The sequence below is a fragment of the Hippocampus guttulatus genome, chromosome 7 (assembly GCF_054856545.1).
Source record: "Hippocampus guttulatus isolate MCC_2025c chromosome 7, RoL_Hgut_1.0, whole genome shotgun sequence".
Lineage (NCBI taxonomy): Eukaryota > Metazoa > Chordata > Actinopteri > Syngnathiformes > Syngnathidae > Hippocampus > Hippocampus guttulatus.
In genome coordinates this window covers 18,912,398-18,931,506 of record NC_141267.1, presented here as the reverse complement: position 1 = coordinate 18,931,506, position 19,109 = coordinate 18,912,398, and the positions used below count along the sequence as shown (strand labels likewise).

General features: G+C 42.5%; 1 protein-coding gene and 1 long non-coding RNA gene across 3 annotated transcripts in view; one reads left to right on the top strand and one right to left on the bottom strand.

The window, feature by feature from the left end:
* The window catches only part of LOC147202880 (uncharacterized), a 36,621-nt gene that overhangs the window by 11,475 nt on the left and 6,037 nt on the right, over nucleotides 1-19,109 (bottom strand). The window lies entirely within an intron of this gene.
* The window catches only part of kita (KIT proto-oncogene, receptor tyrosine kinase a), a 28,494-nt gene continuing 27,707 nt past the window's right edge, over nucleotides 18,323-19,109 (top strand). For both annotated transcript variants that reach the window (XM_086116501.1, XM_086116500.1), the window contains exon 1: nucleotides 18,323-18,688. In XM_086116501.1, coding sequence (XP_085972627.1) covers nucleotides 18,631-18,688 — 58 coding nt within the window. In that variant the 5' untranslated portion in view covers nucleotides 18,323-18,630. The remainder of the gene's footprint in view (nucleotides 18,689-19,109) is intronic.

The following is a 19,109-nucleotide window of genomic DNA, read 5'->3' as shown; positions in this document are numbered from 1 at the left end:
GAAACAAAAGGGATGCAGAGGTTCAAAGCATCTGGCAGCTCAAAGAAACAATTGTACGGGAGGCTCGGGACAAGGGACTACTTTGTAGAATGTCTCGTCTTATGACAAACACACGATGGGAGTTTTTCTGGAAGTGCGCGTCGATGTGAACACATGCGTCTTTAAACAGCATAATGAGCAAGAATGAGTGTTAGTGTTGCTGCGTGAACACACAAGGACAGTCTAAAATACACAATAAGCACTCTAATATTGTGGGAGGAAGAAAAATCCAAATTAGTTGTGAAAACACATTTAAGTATTGGAAAAAATGACTTTTTTTGTGGGGGGGTATAATAACAATCATGGAAAAAAATAGATAACTAGTGGAAAAAAAACGTTAAAAAGTGAGAGAAGAAAATGTTAAATAAATATGCATATAAATAAATACATTCAAATTGCAACTAAATCTAGTGTAGCAATTTGGCAGGATGTCCGTGTGAAAGTGACTATTTGTTGCATAAGTCACCAAGTCAAGCTCCAGACCTAAACCCCATTGAGCATGCATTTTCAGTTTGCTGGCATCAGTGAGTCACAGGCTGAAATTGTAAACATTTTCAGTCCCGTTTTTTAATTTATTTTTTATGTAAAGCAGCAAACTACAACCTATCCCAACTAACTTTGGGCAAAAAAACAAACAAACAAACAAAAAGCAAATCTCTTTTCTCACTTAGTTGTATTTATTTAAAACGTTACAAAAAAATATTGTGGTGTTTTTCCGGAGGGAACTGATTTAATGGAGTACACTGAGATACAGTATAAGCTTGTGTGACGAGGTCACAACTATGATGGTCTCGAGCTCCACGTCGCTGCCGCCTCAAGAACACCAGACACTAGGATGTGGCTTTTCTCTCTTTTTTTATTGCCTGCAACACAGTATGGCGGGAGGGATAGGTGAAGTCACGGGGCTTTTCAGTCTCAAAAATAACCTGTGACTTCCCTGGTAGCTCTGCCTGAACTAAACATCATCCATAAGAAAACTAAATGCACAACAAAACAAAATATACAACATAGGTGATCGTATATTAACTATTTACAAAAAAAGGGGGGGGGGGGGGAACACACTTCCACTGGTATTTACGTGATGCCGCTGAACGCATCACATGCAGCAGAACGGCTGCGCAATGTACAATAATGGCGGCCGCGACGAACCGCGCGGGTACACGCCAGCCACACTAATAGCCAAATGAAAAATGACACGAAAAACTATATACAGTACAACCAAAAGGAAAGAAGCATTACCTGCAACACAGTATGGCGGGAGGGATAGGTGAAGTCACGGGGCTTTTCAGTCTCAAAAATAACAACAACAAAAAACACCTGTCAACTCAATGGATAAAAACTTTCATTCGACAAAACTTAAATTAAATGACGACACAAAAAGCAATGTGGACTCGGAACAAATCAAGGAACTAATTAAATACACAGCACCGTAGAAAAAGGAAAAACAAAGTGACATATTGTAATTAAACTAGAAATGAATCCGGACCATCAATGACACCTGACTTACCCTGTGACTTCCCTGGTAGCTCTGCCTGAACTACGGCGGGAAGCTGGTGCCATACTGTGCGCTGTTGCGTCACTTCCGTCATAATTTAATAAACGCAATATATCACTCCGTTACACTTGGTCACTGAACAAGCTCACTTTTCAAGATACCACAGCATGCCGATTATCGCCGACTTGTAATGTAATTAACCCACGAGAAAAATGCAGCTTTTGGAGTAAGTGCGCGTGAATGCCAGAATGCTGAGTGGGAAAAAATAGGGAATTGGGAAGAGTTATCTGGAAATAAATAGAATGATGTGGAACGATACAGAATGATATGGAGTGATACGGAATCACATGGGATGATGTGGAAACTTAGTTTCATGCTGAATGCTCTGGAATGGCATGGAACGACACTAAATGACATTGAATGATACTTAATTGAAACGAATGAAATAATACGGGATGAGCGTGACAGATATGGAAAGATCGGGAATGTTAGGAAGTGATACAGAATGATACTGCATGATGTGGAAATATATTGGTGCAAAGTGCGCGACGAAATTTTCGATATGTGGGAATTGACGGAATGTTCCCAAGGTGAACCGAAGGTGAAATGAATGTGCTGAACATTTTGAATTTCAAATGGGAATGATGTGAACCGGTTACGCTCAATGTGCCATTGGTGATGAATGGGGAATCATTTTTAGGTGCAAAATGTGCAAGTGAGGTAAAACTGTGCACTGTTGATATTTTAAAAATAATAATCATAAATTATAGCAAACGTTGTTCACACACGTCAGGGAGAGGCTTGCAGTAAGCTGTGGAAAAACAATCATTCACTTCATAAGCGTACCAATGTGAAAAGATCACAGTGTTCCTCAACCAGGGCGGGAAAAAAGAGGGCCGCAACATTGGCTGCGCCAAAACACTCCAAATCAGTTTCAGCGCCGCTGATAGGCTTCTCGTATTCTCCTGGCTCCGGAGTACACGATTCCAGACAGGCTTGAGCGTACGTCACATGACTGTGTTTTATTTGGCCGTGGTTGTACTGACAGAGGTCTGATGGACCCCAAAGGAAAAAAAGGGCTATTGTTTGGAATGGCTTTTTTCGATTTTCAGGCAAGTCGTAAATTAAAGTTGCAGGTTTCGGTGTAGCAAGGGTTATTCGAGTTAACGAAAATGAGTAACTGTAAAAAACAAAACAAAACAAAAAAAAAACCCTGAAAATGATTACTAACTGAAACTTCATTTTACATTTACAGAAACTACAATAGAGATTCATAACAAAAGTCGACATACATTAGACAATAACAAATCCAACACATATTGTACAGCCATGTATGAAACAGTAACACCGAAAAGAAAAATGACCGAGGTTGCCTTTTCTCACCCAAAAACCAACAATTAGTGAACTTTGCAATTGCATAAGATCGGCCTCTTTTTTGCTCATGTTTGCTTGTTGCCGGGCAGAATTCATAGAACTGCATTTGTTTAGCCATCATTTCGAGAACTACCCCTAATGTAGAATGATGACTTAAACCGACAATTCCCTTGATCCTTTCTATCGCATAAATAATATTTGTTTCGATCTAAGGCTGATGCAAGTACAGGATTGATTATTATTTTCTTTATTTAGAGGATCCCAGAAGAAGTTTGAAATATTCCTTTCCGGCGGTGGATGACATCTTCTGCCGCGAAACACAAAACAACTTCGTTTAGTATGACGAATAAAGACCGCTCGACAATACAGACGGACGCGCCGGGTGGTTGTGAAAGCGATTGAAGGGGGAATTTAATTGCGCGTTGTTTTACCCAGCCAGAGTGAGGCGGAATCTGATTTTGATTTTGATTTGGCCGAGTTAAGTGAGAGACAATTGGATTTGCCATCTCCTCGGGAGTGTTTGATATGTAACATCACTCCTGCGTGAAACGTGACGCTTTATTGCCTCCACTGAAGTCCCGGCTGTCTGATGGGCGGGAAGACCGCGGTGTCGACGTGTCCTCGACTCTGGGGATCTCCTTTGTTTGTCATGAACTGTTACTTATTTTGTTTTCATCAGTTGCACAAACTTCATTTGTATGTATTTGGTACGCAACCGGACTACCTTAGCAACGACAATGTAGGACACCAACCCACTATAACGCGCGCTCTCAGGGCTAGCCGGAATGCATAGCCTCGAATTGCAAACAATAACGCAGGGCTAATAACTGGTGCTGTCAGTTTAGCACGTTATTATATACCTTTTAAAGAGAGAACATTTGAAAGATCACAGCAGCTTTACAAGCTCCCGATTTATTACGAATAGCGACCGAAAAGTCAGAAATATGTGTCATTCAAAGAAACCTAACCATGATCCATTCTGGACCCTTGACGTTAAAGTTTGGGGAACCCTGACCGAGATGATCTTTGTCCCCTTTGCCCAACGGTACCTCAAACAAAATGGAGATTTTGGTTTCCCTGTTGTTGGCTAGATAGTAGCCCCTTTCCGCATCGCACCTTTCGCTCCTATATGTTGACAACCGAATGGACCGATTGGAATCGTTAACTTGCAACTCGCCTGCAGGCCAGGAAAAACATGCAAACTCATGACTGCGAAGACGTTGCACTTGGAATCATATGAGAGTGCTATTTGGGGTTACTCAGAGGCACTCAAATCATGACGATATCGTGAAATTTTCTAATCCAGGATTTAAAAAAAATAATAATCAAAGGAAAAGAAGATCTTTGACTGCAAATTTGCATGAATCTGTCTGCGAATGATCATAAGATCTTTCGTCTAGGTCTTCGCTCTGTTGTTTTCACAATTTGCGCAGTATACAAACAAGTGATTCACGAGCTCTTACCATGCCGAAATGATTTGCTGGGACAACTGTGCGTGCCAGCGTCAAGGGCTAAGCGCTACCACAAAATATCATCACTCAGCCATTACAAATTCAACAGATTGTTATATTGGAGGGGGGGGGGGGGGGGTTCGGGGGCGGTAGAGGACAGTTGACTGGAAGTCTGTCCTCCAGAATAGCCAAATGATCGGTTCTTCCGCGGGGCATCTTAGTGGAAGGCCGTATTATTTTTTTTCCCCAACATCGTGATTAATTTTAACCTGAAATGTGCAAAAACATGACGACAGACAGCATACAAAGATTTTTCGACGATATTCGGTGTATGCGGCACATTTAAACGCTCGTCAGTCATCAGACAAAACCCAACGCAGCACCGCTTAACTTTTAGCTTTGACATGATAGCAGCAGCGACCGACAGAATGCTTCTTTGTTATCATTTGTTTTTCACCCCTTGGCGCATGACTTTTCTTTTTTTTTTCTTGACACATCGTGGTAGAAATGGATAAAATGTGAGGTTGTGGGCCATATGTGATTTCGAATATGTCATAAATCACACAAAATCATTTTCTTCCCTCAAGACGAATATGCTGAAGTTAGCCACGGATTGCCGCTCGCCGCTTCTAAATTTACACAAAGCGAAAAGACCGAATGTTGTCTGCCTTGCTCAATTGGTCCTCATACATAACGGGGGGGGGGGGGGGGGGGGGGGGGGTTCTCTTCAAACGCTCCTCTCGCCATTCTATTCAGCTTTTAAACAACTCTCCTCTTGTTGCTTCTTGAGTGCTTAACCACATACAAAGATGTTTAGTCAACAAGTTGATGTGCATATGCATGTCTCGTTTGTCCATGCGTGTGCTATTGGCCTGCATTGGATGTGTCATGTGCTTTTTTGGATTTCAGAATGTGGCTGGGAGCGCAACACCCTGCCATTCATGTGATCCCCAGCTGTGGGTGTCACAGGCACGCCGAGCCTCGGGCCTTACCGGGGAGATACACGGCTTTCATAAGACGGACTGATACAAAGAAAGTCAAAAAAGAGAAAAAATTAAGATGGTGAGAATCTTTTCCAGGTGGTCGACTATCATCGTGTCGTCAATCAGATGACACGATGAAAACGGAACACTATGTGTCTTTGCCAGGTGGTCAATTTATTTTTATTTTTATTAATAATGTTCGCAAATAGACACATTCAGTACAGCACACTGTAGGCCAGGACAAAACAGGACAGGGGCCAGTGAACCCGACAGCGTGATATGAGACTGGGTGGGGAGGGGGGAGGCTATGTGTGTATAAAGTGCAAATGAGAGGACAGTCCAAGAAGTTCACAAAGTCATGAGAATTCAAGTCAAGTCTAGTCCGGTATATCTGGAAAACCCTCAATTACAAAAAAAAGTCTCAAAAGGCATCACGGGCCTTCAACTGGGCAAGAAAAAACTCAAAACCCCATTTGGAGGGGGGGGGGGGACCCACGGATGGATGCCGAGTCATATATGATGGTGATGTACAATTTTAATTCAGAACGGCAAAAGAGTTCATTTTAAGGAGATGAAGCACCACAGGTAGACAACGTCAGGAAAGTGCCCCCCCCCCGCCATTCCCCCGGAAGGATCTGACTCGATGCAGAATCCTCCATAGGAATTCCTCAGGAAAGTGGTCCACCTCAGATTTTGTCCTTGTCTGTCAGTGCAAAATCCATACAACAGTCTCAGATTCGCTCATCGCCAACCAAAGAGAAGAGGCAGTAAAACAGGCCAAAATCCAGACGTCAGGGGGCAGAGCGAGAGACAACTTGCAGGATATGTGTGATTTAACTAAATGCAAGAAAATAGGGCCTATTTTCGAGCCGAGCCAAATCTAGAGCAAAGTGCAGTCGAACTGTACGCAAGCGTGGCGTAATCTTTCTTTGGGTATTTTCAAAGATGGGCGCATTTGCGCCATTGCGGGACTGATCTTGGCCGGCTAGTTTCCCGGATAATGGAAGCGACTCTCCTCATTCCCCTTTAAATTCAGTGCAGTCGAGTAGCAGAAATTCCTGGGGGGAAAAAAATTATCGCCCAGAGCAATCTATCATCATGATCTTTTCTGTTTGCGTTCTCGTCGATATTTTTATCGAGATTTGAGGTCGTTCTACATTTGAGCAAATTCTTATTGTAAGTACAAAGCATTTGTGTCCGTTAAAGGCGTGGCTAACATTCGATTGTTATTTATGCAAAGATCTCATGACTAGGCTTGAAAACCCAGCCGTGATAGTTGAAAATGTCTGCCCGATGGCGGTAATAGATGGGTCAAGATTTTAAAATCATTCCGAAAAATAACTTATGGAGTTTAGTGCTCAAGTAATCCTCCATCAAACATCCTCCCTCCCCCCCAGCCCCTGCAAGAAAAATGAAAAGACATATCGTTGTGTATTTTTGTCGCCCATTCCAAAAAAAAAAGGTTCAAAGGGTTTTCGTGCATTTGTCATTTAAATGTGAAATAAACACAGTTGTAACTCCAAAGTAAATTTACCATCCATCGCCCATCGTCAGACCCTCACTTTTCCCTTGAGATGTTGAAAAGTTGCCCTGAGGGTTGACCTTGAAGCTTTGTTGAAACAAACTCACACTTTTTTTTCCCCCCAAAACGGAATACATTGTTCCAAGGGGATTCTTAGCACTCGGATGATTTGATCGGTGTCACTGTCCAATGCAGAAAGAGGCCACCGATCGCAAGGAGCTCCCTGTCCAAGCATACGGGACACTTTGGAGGATTAGGGTGAAGGATTAGGTTGGGGTTAAGGTTAAAAGGAGAGTCAGGCTCAGGGCTAGGATTAGATTCGGGTAGGAATCAGGCAATGCGTGCCAGTGAGGTTCATGGCCGGTGAGGCAAACTGAGTGGCATGTTAGCCATTGACCCTATCGTGCACCTCTTAACCTGGTAACATGGTAAACTGTCCACTGTAGTAACCACTGTCCCTGAAAGGGTTGGATTAGCAATTAAATTAGCTCCGGCCTCCCTGTGTAGAGTTTGCATGTTCTCCCCGGGCCTGCGTGGGTTTTCTCCGGGTACTCTGGTTTCCTCCCACATTTCAAAAACATGCATGGCAGGCCGATTGAACACTCTCAATTGTCCCTAGGTGTGAATGTGAGCGTGGATGGTTGTTTGTCTCTGTGTGCCGTGTGATTGGCTGGCAACCGGTTCAGGGTGTCCCCCGGCTACTGCCCGAAGACGGCTGGGATCGGCTCCAGCACCCCCCGCGGTCCTTGTGAGGATAAAGCAGATCGGAAAATGGATGGATGGATGGATAGTCCTTTGTGTGTGAAGGTGAGAGAGTATCAGTTGAAACAATCATGATGGATGAAGAATTTTGAGGTTTTCTGATGCAAGTCAAATAAGGCTTGATTTTATTTTATTTTTTACATGACTGTTAATGGAAGAAAAATTAAACATGGTCAGGTTAGGGGTTGAATTCGGGTTACAGTTAAGGTGGGTTTTGGGTTAGGTTCATGGAAAATAAATACAGTATTCCATCCATCCATCCATTTTTCGAACCGCTTAATCCTCACTAGGGTCGCGGGGGGTGCTGGAGCCTATACCAGGAGTCTTCGGGCAGTAGGCGGGGGACACCCAGAACCGGTTACCAGCCAATCGCAGATAAATACAGTATTCATTTTTTAAATCAATCTAGTTGAGTTATGGTGGTTCAAATTTGGGTCAGGGGTGGGAGGGGGTGAGAGGAGCATTAGGGATAAAGCTCGTTTTGATTACGGTTCATACGGATAAAATGTGGAGTGATGTTCAAGTTACTATCACGGTTACGGCTCATGGGTCGGTTTTAGGGTCGGCTTTCGTTTCAGGTTCGCTTGAACTGTATTTCCCACTTGTTTTGTTCCAAGCAATAAAATGCGCTGCAATTCAGACACAGCAGCGTTTCAATCCAACAAATGACTTTGAAATGGCGCTATTTAGAAATGGCATGTATACGTAAACGTAAAAAAAAGCGATTTCCCCAACACTGTCCAGAACATCCACATTAATCATGCATTTAAGCAAAAATAGAAAATCATCACATTGATGTATTCCAGCACAACTTCGCCCGTGTTTTCCCTCCAAAGTTCAAGCCGACAGGGTAGCAAAGGTGGCATCGAGTTACCCCAAACTCCAAACATCGGGAAACCTGGTCAACAACATATGTTTCGCATTTCTGAAGGTCCCGTGAGATCCGACTGCATATAAGACTGTAAACTGGAACAGATGGTCGAAAATATCCGTGAGTCTTCGGGCGAAATGACAACGATCCCTGGCCACGAAAGGTATTTGAGCATTTATTGGATATTCTCGACATCCAAATTGAGGTCCCTGGCACTTGTGTGTCGTCTTTGCCACACGAGTGCGTTCGTAGAATGACCGCCACCGGTTGCGCGCGGTTAGCAACTAGCGCAACGTTTTGCGCGCCGCGTTCTTACGATTAAGCCAAATACATATCACTAATTCGGACTAGAGTGTGCAAGTACATGAGCCTTAAAATGAATATCAAGAACATTGAATAAACGTTCCAAGCGGCTTCCACTACGCACGGGTTATTCAAGGTGATACGAACAAGTTCGCCTTGTGCTTAACTAGCATGCTAATACGCATCGTTTATCATCATTTATCTCGGGCTGTACTTTGAAACTGGATGTTGTTGAAACAAAAGAGCTCCACTCTGAATGTTTACCATTTTTTCAAGTAACACACTGCGGTCGTTGACTAGGACAATATTTGGATATGCGGAGAGGGCCCGCGGGGAAAGTTTCATGATAATCCTCACGAGCTGTTACCTGCCTGGAGAAAAGTCACAAAAACAACAACGTGCACGTGAGGAAATGACAGAAGTGCGATGTGACAGTCATGTCGGACTCGAGAAACTCCAGTAAGACATCCAAATTTTAAAAAAACTAAATTAAATTAAAAATCCCCATCTGGACCCTGACGTGTGGTCGGTGTTTTTGGTCCAGATCAAACCAAGAAAAGCAAACATTTTGAGATATGTCTGCGTTCCAATGGAGCAACGCAATCAAGCACGTGAATAAGAGGCTATGACCCGAACTTGCTCCAAGATCTACATAATTTAAAAAAAAAAAAATTTAAATAATAAAATCATCCCTACTCTCAGGCAACAACAGACATGCTCAATAAGTCACATGATTTCTTTTTTTTCTCTATTCACAGCCAGAAGGACACAATGCTGCCTTCATGGGTCACGAAACTAATACTTGTATTTATAGCCAGAGATGGAACAAACATGCCATATGAAAATTACTCCGACCGCAAACAACAAACAAATTGATCGAGTTAAAAACACATTGACAATCTAAGCGGGCGGACACCGCATTGATGTTTGGCTACTTTTTGACAAATTGAAACTTTAGGTATGAGTTGGTTGCACTTTTGTGTTTTTGGGTTGTTTTTTTTAATTATTTTTTTGCTTAACACACACAGAAAAAGTATGATTCTTTCCGTTTTTAGACCCCAACTATTTTCTGTTTTGAATTGGATTCAAAGCACTGCGGTGCGCAAACGTATGACTAAATGCATGAAAGTCATCAAAGGTGGTTGGAAGAAGACGTTTCGCCAATTCGTCGGGCATGGCGCGCGTCAAATCTGCAAAAACAAGCAACAGGCAGACGGCCGCTGATGTTGATTTGAGCTTTGTGTGACTGGTGCATTTTGTCTCCATCCGTTTGTGCTGAACCAGAGCCCAGCCCTCAATCCTCAAACCCAAGCGCCCCGACCTAACCCGATGATTCCACATTATTTCATTCTCATTATTTCCCGTGGGAAGTATCGTGCTCCAACGATTCTAATCGGCATCATAGAACCCATCGGGTGCCGGTATGATCATTTCGCCATTTTTTTTGTTCATACATTTGAAACTCGAAACAAAAATCTCAATACACAGCGTCCAAACAGCAGCACAGTCTGTCACTGTGGCTAATGCTATGAAAGCATGTCTAACATGAAACACTTACAATGCCTTTTTTGTTCCGCGCTCCCTTCTCTCAACAGTTTCACATGCTAGCACGATTGTAATCTTTTTACCCGCTGCGTACGAGCACATGATCCCGTACCTGCCAACCTCGACGGGCTGCGACGAGCTCTCTGCCGTCGATGGTAGAGGCGTTAATGCGAATTAAAGACGGTGGAAGAACTTAAAAAAAAAAAAAATCAATGCGTGATAACTGATGTGCCGTTTACAAGAGATAAATGTGTTGAGGAAGTTCAATTAAAGGTACGGTTTCAGTGGATGAGCCACCCGAGCCTTTGAGAGGGCTGAAGCATAGACGGCAGCCAAGAGGCAGGATTTAAATACCCCGAGGCGTAGCCCAAAATTGCATAAATCTATATGAGGTAGGTGGCGAGGAGTCGGAACAACTTGTGGAGTTGCTGCTTGACATTGATGCACGGCTAATCACATGCGGCCTCCGTTTCGTCAACATACAACAGAGTGGCCTGTGATAAAACCAACCAAACATAAATCACGAGACTTGCGAAACCTGACATAAGCGCCTTGCGTGTAACGTGTGAGCGTGTAAAGAAAATGACTAAATCGCCAATTTAACGGGGTCGGGAATTTTCAGTCATCGTGACAACAGCGGAGGAGTGTCGAAACTTTGACACTGGAGCGCCCCCACCCCAAAAATAAATAAATAAATAAATAAACGGATCTTGCACTTTCCACATAATAAGCATTACATCACCAAAGATGGCCAAACCTGCAGGAATAATAAGAGATTGGCTTTCAAAAACATGGACGTAACGGGTGCAGCTGCAGACCAAAAAAATATGTGAACATAAGTGTGGGGCATTTTGAAACGGATGACAACTATGAAACCGTTTCGTGATGAGAAATCCGCAAACGAGCTCAATGACTTTTTTCCTCAAGTTTAAATATACAAAGTGCCAGCGGTGCAGTGGTTGATTTCAATTGTCCTGCGTCTTCTGGTAGCTTTTAAATATCGATTTGCGGGGTTTCCAGTCAGTTTGTTCGTGGAGTCTGTGGCAAGAATCTGAACATAATTAAAAGCTGCACACAGGAACTTTCTGAAGCCTTCTGTGCAATCTTCCAGTCATCTGTTGATAATAGTCTTGCGACACAAATCTGGAAGAAGGCCGAGAATGTTTGTAGATTGGAAACGAACCGTACACGTGTATGATCTTTGCTCAAAACTATCGCAGAGGCTTCGCTTCCTCAGACGACTCTGATTGTTTGGTGTTAGCGCAAAAACGCGGACTTCTTTTTTTACAATGCTATCTGAAAGAGTTTATTCAGAGATGGCATGTGCGCCTGCTTTGGTTCACTAACCCAGTGGTTCCCAATTTCCGGGCCGCGGGCCGGTAGCGGTCCGTGGGTCATTTGGTACCGGGCCACAAAGAAAGAATAAATTTCATAAACTTATATTCCTTCCGTTTTATTCATTTTGGAATCCGAAAGGTGTTTTATTTTGAAAAATTACATTCTCTGTTACATCCGTCGACGGTATGTCACTCTTGACGCAGGTCAAGGCGCGCTTCTCGGTCACGTGATAAGGTTAGCGCTAAAATGAAACCCAGGAGCTAACAAAATGAGTCCAAAAAAAAAAAAAAAAAAACAAAGGCTTTGGAAAGTTTCTTTGGGAAGGGGCAAAGGCCCAGCCAGGAGACAGAAGAGGAACCGACGACTTTCAAGAAAAAAACGGCTACATTTAATAGACAGTATCAGGAGTCCTACTTAAAATACGAATTTATCTCAACGGGAGATTCCCACGCATCAAGCCCACTCTGCATAATATGCAGCGATGGTGAGTCATATTTTTCATGCACTTTTGTATTTGTGGTGTATCTTATTTTGAAGGCACGTTTAAACGTGACAATAGCGACCAGAGAGTGTTGCGGTCAGATCGGATGTTCCTCGTGTCATGATTCGTGTTTATTATTAGGTTTCGAAAATACCACACTTTTCATGCAGGTCATATCATATTATTTTGTTGTATTTGTCCGGCCTTAAAGGTCAGTCCCTGAAAATATTGTCTGACATTAAACCGGTCCGTGGGGCAAAAAAAGGTTGGGGACCGCTGCACTAACCGACAAATCAACAGCAAAAATTGAAAGACTTGCCGTCACCGCACTGACAGTGATCGGAAGGAAAGAGTTTCTTTCCTCGCAAGAAATGTTTTAAAGTTCGCGCCTGGCACAAGCTGAAAGACTCATCAGTGATCCTTTCTATTTGTCGCACGGTCAATCTGAGACACTTCAGCCAGACGCTGCTGAGTCGCCAATTTCAAAAGCAACAGATACAAGCTTTCTTTCAGCCCAACTTGTGTTGCGATCTTGAACAAATCGGCGTAATCTTCATCAGTGAACGAGTCATTTTAATGCTTGACTCGTGTCTCACTTGTTTTTGATGTTGTATTTTATTGATCGTGATTAAATCGCTTAAGCGCAATCATTTAAGCACTTTGTCATGGAATGCGGCAATGGAATGCGTTATGGACATGCCTCCTGTATTTTTGATGAAAATGTTTCAGATCCCTGATTTGTATTTGTGTTCATTATGTGCGTTGTAATTACTGGCAGTGAGCCCAAGACCAATTTGCCATTTGGGACAATAAAGTTTATCTTATCTTAACAGTCCATTTTATTTGGATGCACTTTTCGAGATTGTACAGGTGAAATTAAACAAAATAAAATACAATGGAGTGTGATTTTAAATAGGTGTGTCTTGAGTTTAGGATTTGAAAGTGAAGGGGCGGGGGGGCTGCGCCTCCAAGATCAGGCGGCAAAGAGTTCCAGGGATCGGATTCTTTACCCATTCCACTTGATGTGTGAAAACCACAAACGATAATTGAACCTCCGGGGCAGGCAAAGGCATTTTCTGTTGATGTAAATACCATCCAAAGCACCGAGCTAAATTATACGACCTAAATTCCAGTGTCTCTTCCATTACATTTTAATAATTTATTCCCAATAGTTTATGCTACCCTTGTCCAAAAAAGAAGAATGAATCCCTCACAAACAGTTCAGCCTACTAGCTTTTTCTCACCAACGCATCCAGAAATATTTATACTCCATCTTTACACTGAACTGCAATTTTTAAATAACCTGTACATAAAGAGAACAATAAAAAAAACATCATTTTTACAAATCAGTTCAGCTCTATTGGCACAAATTACAAGTCATCCAAGCAGACCAGCTTGTGAAAAAAAAATGGAAAATGGCACACAAATATACACTACGAGATTGAACTTGTTTAGCGAGATAAAATCACTAGCGGTGATGTGCCTTTCACCCTCACTTCAAAAGCAGCCATTTGTTTGCGAGTAACTCACAGTAACAGGACAGAAACGCCACATTTTGGATCGAAATATGGCTATCCTTGTTAGCAAGAGACATAGCCGTGGCTAATAGAAACTGGCAGATGCAAAAAAAAAAAAAAACATTTAAACATTTAAAATACAATCAACAAAGAATTTTGGCCTGTTTTACTGCCTAATCCCCGCCTAGCATGGGGGGGGGGGGGGTGTTAGACCAGGTTATCTCCTTGATCCGTGTGGATTGTTGGTCTATAAAGACTCTTCTGTGATTTGAGGCAATACAAATAAGCTTGACTTGAAATTTGAACTTCAAATTCATCTGACACGGCCCACACTGAAAAACAAAAAGATTGGCAGTCCTCCGGTTGGTCAGGGCAGCCACACGGTGATTATGATTTTATGTTATTCGATCAATATAGATTCTGAACTACAACCAGCAATTTTCTGTAAAATGTCACCTTCGTGGTGAAAGAAAAGGTGGCGTGACAAACCGTGTGAAATTCAACTGAGACAAAAATTTAAAAATATCTTCACATCTTGTTTGGTTTAAGTACTAGGAAATTGAGAGGGCCATTTTTGGTTCGAGAACAGGATGTTAGAGGATATCAGAAATAGGAAATGAAGTGTCAGAATGTCATATTGTTTTTTTGTTTGTTGTTGTTGTTGTTTTTTTTAACACCCACAACAACCAGCCTCTCCCTAACGATTCCACCCGTACTTCTGTCAACAATTGAAGATGCGGCCTGCGGGCTTGTGCGAGTGTATGCCAGCATTCAAATGGTGCAACATGTGATTTCACAAGGGAACAAAACACAGAGGGTCATTGTATATTTATGGTTCATTTGCGCCGGGTTCAGGAAGTCCATATTTTGTGGAATGACAAGTCAAAATTTTGGAGTCCAACGAAACCCATCAACTCGGTGGAGATGGGATTAATAATAGTATAAATGTAATCATGGTATTTCTTTCCACTGCTATGCGGATGAGATCGATGTCTCGCTGAGAAAAACAGATGCTTTCTCATTGAGGCTACTTTTATCCTGTCTGGAGGAAATCAAGACTTGGATGGCATTGAATTTCCTGAATTTCAGTGAAAAGAAGACAGAAGTGATGGCGATTGATGCCAGTGGCCCTCGTGCGTCCCATTCTGCGGACTTGGGCCCCCTGGCTCCTTGTCTTAAGCCAACAATTTCAAACTTTGCTCTGAAAGGGGACAGTGTTTTTAAATTGGACCGGCAAATTGGTGCTGTTGTCAAGTCCAACTTCTTTCATCTTAGTCAGCTGGCTAAAGTAAAGCCGCTCCTTTCTCAAGAGAGCTTTTAAACAGAAATTCACGCACACATCCTGGCTTAGATTACTGTAATGCACTTTACTTTGGAGTCAGCCAGTCCTCCATGACGCGTCTCCAGTTGGTCCAGAATGCTGCTGCTCGCCTCTTGACTGGCACCTAACATACTCCGACACTGGCATCCCTTCGCTGGCTCCCGATACATTTTAAAGTTCTTTTTAAGATCCTCTTACTTGGTTTCAAATCATAAAATGGCCTCGCCCCACCTTACTTCTCTGAGCTCCTCCACCCCTACGCACCTGTCCGATGTCTCGGGACCAGACACTATTAGAGGTACAGAGAATTAAACGCCTCCCTATAACGTGTTTTTAATTACACATGGATGCCACAAGGTAGCACAAAGTATCATACGACGTCAACACCATGCCTCTAGCATGTGCACAGCCATAAACTCATGTTACATAAATGACCATATTCTGTTTATTCAACACGTGCGCCACTTTCACATGTGGCTCATCAACATTTTCGCGGCAGTATTTACCGAGATAATACGATAGCACAAGATGACGCGATATCACACTCGGACAAACAAATCTGCGCAGCAGCACTTTCGACAAATGATACTGAGTTAATGAATGCAGATTTTGGTATTGACACGCAATACTAAATGTTTGTGAATGTACCAAACTGTAATGTTCATAAATAGGTAGACTACATAGATTTTTTTTTATGCTAGCTTCATTGGGAGAAAAGCAAAAAATATATACTTTCACTTGTACTTTTGACTATACGCAAGGTGCCTTCAAGGTCTGCCAACAAAACAGGACATGTCGAATGCAGATGAAAAAACATTAGCAATGAATTCAACGCAACAACAACAGAGATTCCACCAGATGGTGCCAAAATAATCTTGTTGCTTTTGGCCCAGCGCACAAAAACAGCGAATAGTCCAAATTTTAGTGGATAACAGAATGATGGGGTAAAAAAAATAAAATAAAATCGTCAAATATGCAAATTTCTAAAAGCCAAACCAGAAATATGAAGGATTTACAGTAAGTGAAAAATCGTTAATTTTAAAATCGGATTTTTTGACAAGCACTCTCTTTGGTTTTTGACACTTTTCTTAATCAGGATAAGGAGGTCCAAAATTCATATGCGGAGTTTTTGCATTCCAATCCGAGTTGGAAGGTGAAAATTTATGGTTGGAATTTTTCAGCGTGAAATTCTAATCTTACGTTGGAGGCTCTAGGTTGAATTTTCCTTGGCAAAGGCTGAAAATGAATGATTTGAGTTCTCTGAAGTGGCATTCTAAGGAAGCTTGTTTCATCAGTCACCAGAAATTGTTGACCTTTAAAATGCAGAGGTTGGGAATTTTCGAGTTGGAGCTTTTGAGTGGCGTTAAAATGCAGTTTTTGTTCAAAGTTCCGAAATTATATAAATAGGTTTTTCAAGTAATGTACAGTTGGATATTTTTGTTGTTTCAAAGCACTTTTCTTTGTCGGGGGTCAGGAAATTTACCATCGGTGTTCTTTGCGTCCCGTGCCGTGTGAGGAAATATTTATTTGTTATATTTATGAAATGCATGGCCCCAACGTTGGGGCTAAAGAATATCCAGTTTGAGATCTTTCCGTGTAAAGGACTTTTTCTTTGTCAGTTTCATGGTTTGTGGCATTCCAAAGTACTTCTTCATCATCATCATCAGATCTCAGAAATTTCCCAGTTGGGGTTTTTAAGTGCTGTAGCAACACACTTGTGATTGTTAAAAGGTCGGAAATGTATCATTTGGCCTCTTTATCCGAAATCGATTTACGTTTGGTGTTCCGGTGCACTTTTCATGGTCAGGGTTTAGAAATGTCAGAATTCTCTGTCTCTTCAGAGCAGCAGATATAATAAATGATAGCTTTTTTTTTTTTAAATATCACAACAAATACATGACATCTTGAATGTGACGGCTGACTCTTGCAATTCCAGAAGCAGCAATGGCAAAGACTTTGTGGCGAGTTGGGCTTGCCCTGTAGAAGTATTTGGAGCTTTCTTTTTTTTTTGTCAATGAAAAGGACAGTCTTTCAACGGTCTATGTCGAGAATCTATTCCAAAAAAAAAAAAAAAATCGGAAAACATTTCCTTTTAGAAAATGTGAAACGTTTTTGGTAGGCTTTACATGATCAGGATCCTGGAGCTGATCACTGGTCAGCAAATTGAATTATAAAAAAACAAAAGAGATTACCGATCGGAAGATGGACCAATGTTTCTGATGTATTTCAACAACTGTACAGTCGACCACTGCTATTCTCGGGGGATTGGCCCCGGTCCGGATCACAAATAACCAAAATTTGCATATAAGTGATGCCGACTGAAATGCATTGAGAAAAAACTAATTGCAATTAAAGGCTGAAGAATTCTCCCGAAAACCCAGATCAACATTCAATAAGTATTCGATAAGTATTATAATTGTCGGAAGAAAGTTGAGAGAAAAAAAAAGTTTAGACTGGATATGCTAAGAAACCATTATTAACGATGGCAACACAGAACGTCATTGGAATGAATGAGATTGCGTTTGCTGCAATGTCTTGGGGACATTTTTGGAGCGTTCAATCAGCCTGCCTTGCATGTTTTTGGGAATGTGGGAAGAAACAGGCGTACCCAGAGAAAACCCACGCAGGCCCGGGGAGAACATGCAAACTCCACACAGGGAGGCCGGAGCTGGAATCGAACCCACGATTCTCTGCAGTGCGAGGTCGAATCGACTGGGCCGCCCTTTGTAGAATATATTCAGTTAAAAAAAAGTGTTGCCAAAATCAGAAGTAAACCTCCCTACATATATATTTTTTAATCTGGATTTTATTTTGAAATCCAACCGCCCCCCCTCCCCCGGCCCTCCAAAATGAACATGAATGAGCGGAACAATTTAAAACTGAGTCAAATGGGTCAAAAAATGTGGATATTAGAAGTAAAAAATAAACTGGCGCTTTTATTTTGAAAAAAAATACGATAGATATCATTGAAATAGGAAAAGGAGTCGCATAGTCACATTTTTGGACCCATTTGACCCGTATTGTATTGTTTTGTGTTTTTTGTTATTGTAAAGTGTCCTTGGGTGTCTTGAAAGGCGCTTATAAATAAAATGTATTATTATTATTATTATTATTATAGTGAGGTATAATACGTACGCGCAATAGTAATATGTTAGTCGTACTCTTGGCTTCGCAGCATTGCGACAATTCATTTAATTCTCCCTCCCTCCCTCCCTCTCTGTCTCTCTCCCCCCCTCCCCCCCTCCCCCCCCCCCCCCCCTCCCGCCTTCTCTTATTAGCAGTGTGGCTGCGCGTGGTGACTGCACACACGCTCACACACATTTTGCAAGAGCGTGTCCACGGCGCAGTCTCAGCCAGTCACGCACACTTGCTCAACGTGCACCGCACGCTGCCGGGCCCGGCGATGTCCACTGACTCCCCGCTGCGCTTTGGAAGACTTCTAAGAGCACCTCTCGTTTGTCGTCATCCTCCTCCTCCTCTTCCTCCTCAACCTTTTCTTCTTCTCCTTCTTCTTCTTTTACCGCGCGAGTGGAGTATTGTGTCGTAGTGGAGCTCCGCGCCACTACCGCCCGCCTCCCCACACCTTCACCCGGCTCTCGTGCGCAGTTACACCCATGGAACTCTAACTATGGATTACCGCTTGATAGCGTTGCTGTCTGTCGTGTTGCAGTTCACCTTCCGCCCAGGTACGATTGACACGCTGTTGCCATGACGAGACTTTTATGAAGCGCAACTTGTTGCACGGTGGCTGCTGGCTTGGAATTCCGCTTGACGCGCGGTGCGCGTAAATACGCAGGTTGTTGTTTATTGTTTTGGTACTGTCCCCCCCCCCCCCCCAATGTGCATGGGAGTTTTTTGTTTTTTTTTGTCGCAGCGATAACTGACACGCGAGGCAAATGGACACCCGCGGATAGCGAACGCGACTCCTTGCATTATTTAATCGAGGCGAGCAAGGGCGCCGTGCAGAAGAAGGGAAAAAAAACAGTGCCGAAATCGTACGCGCGCTTAAAAAAAAAAAGAAAGTGGCGCTTTTTGATTTCATGCAAACGGGCAGCTGTTGCACTGCAGGGAAGTTGTCTGCATAATTTTGGGGGGGACAGTTCTTAA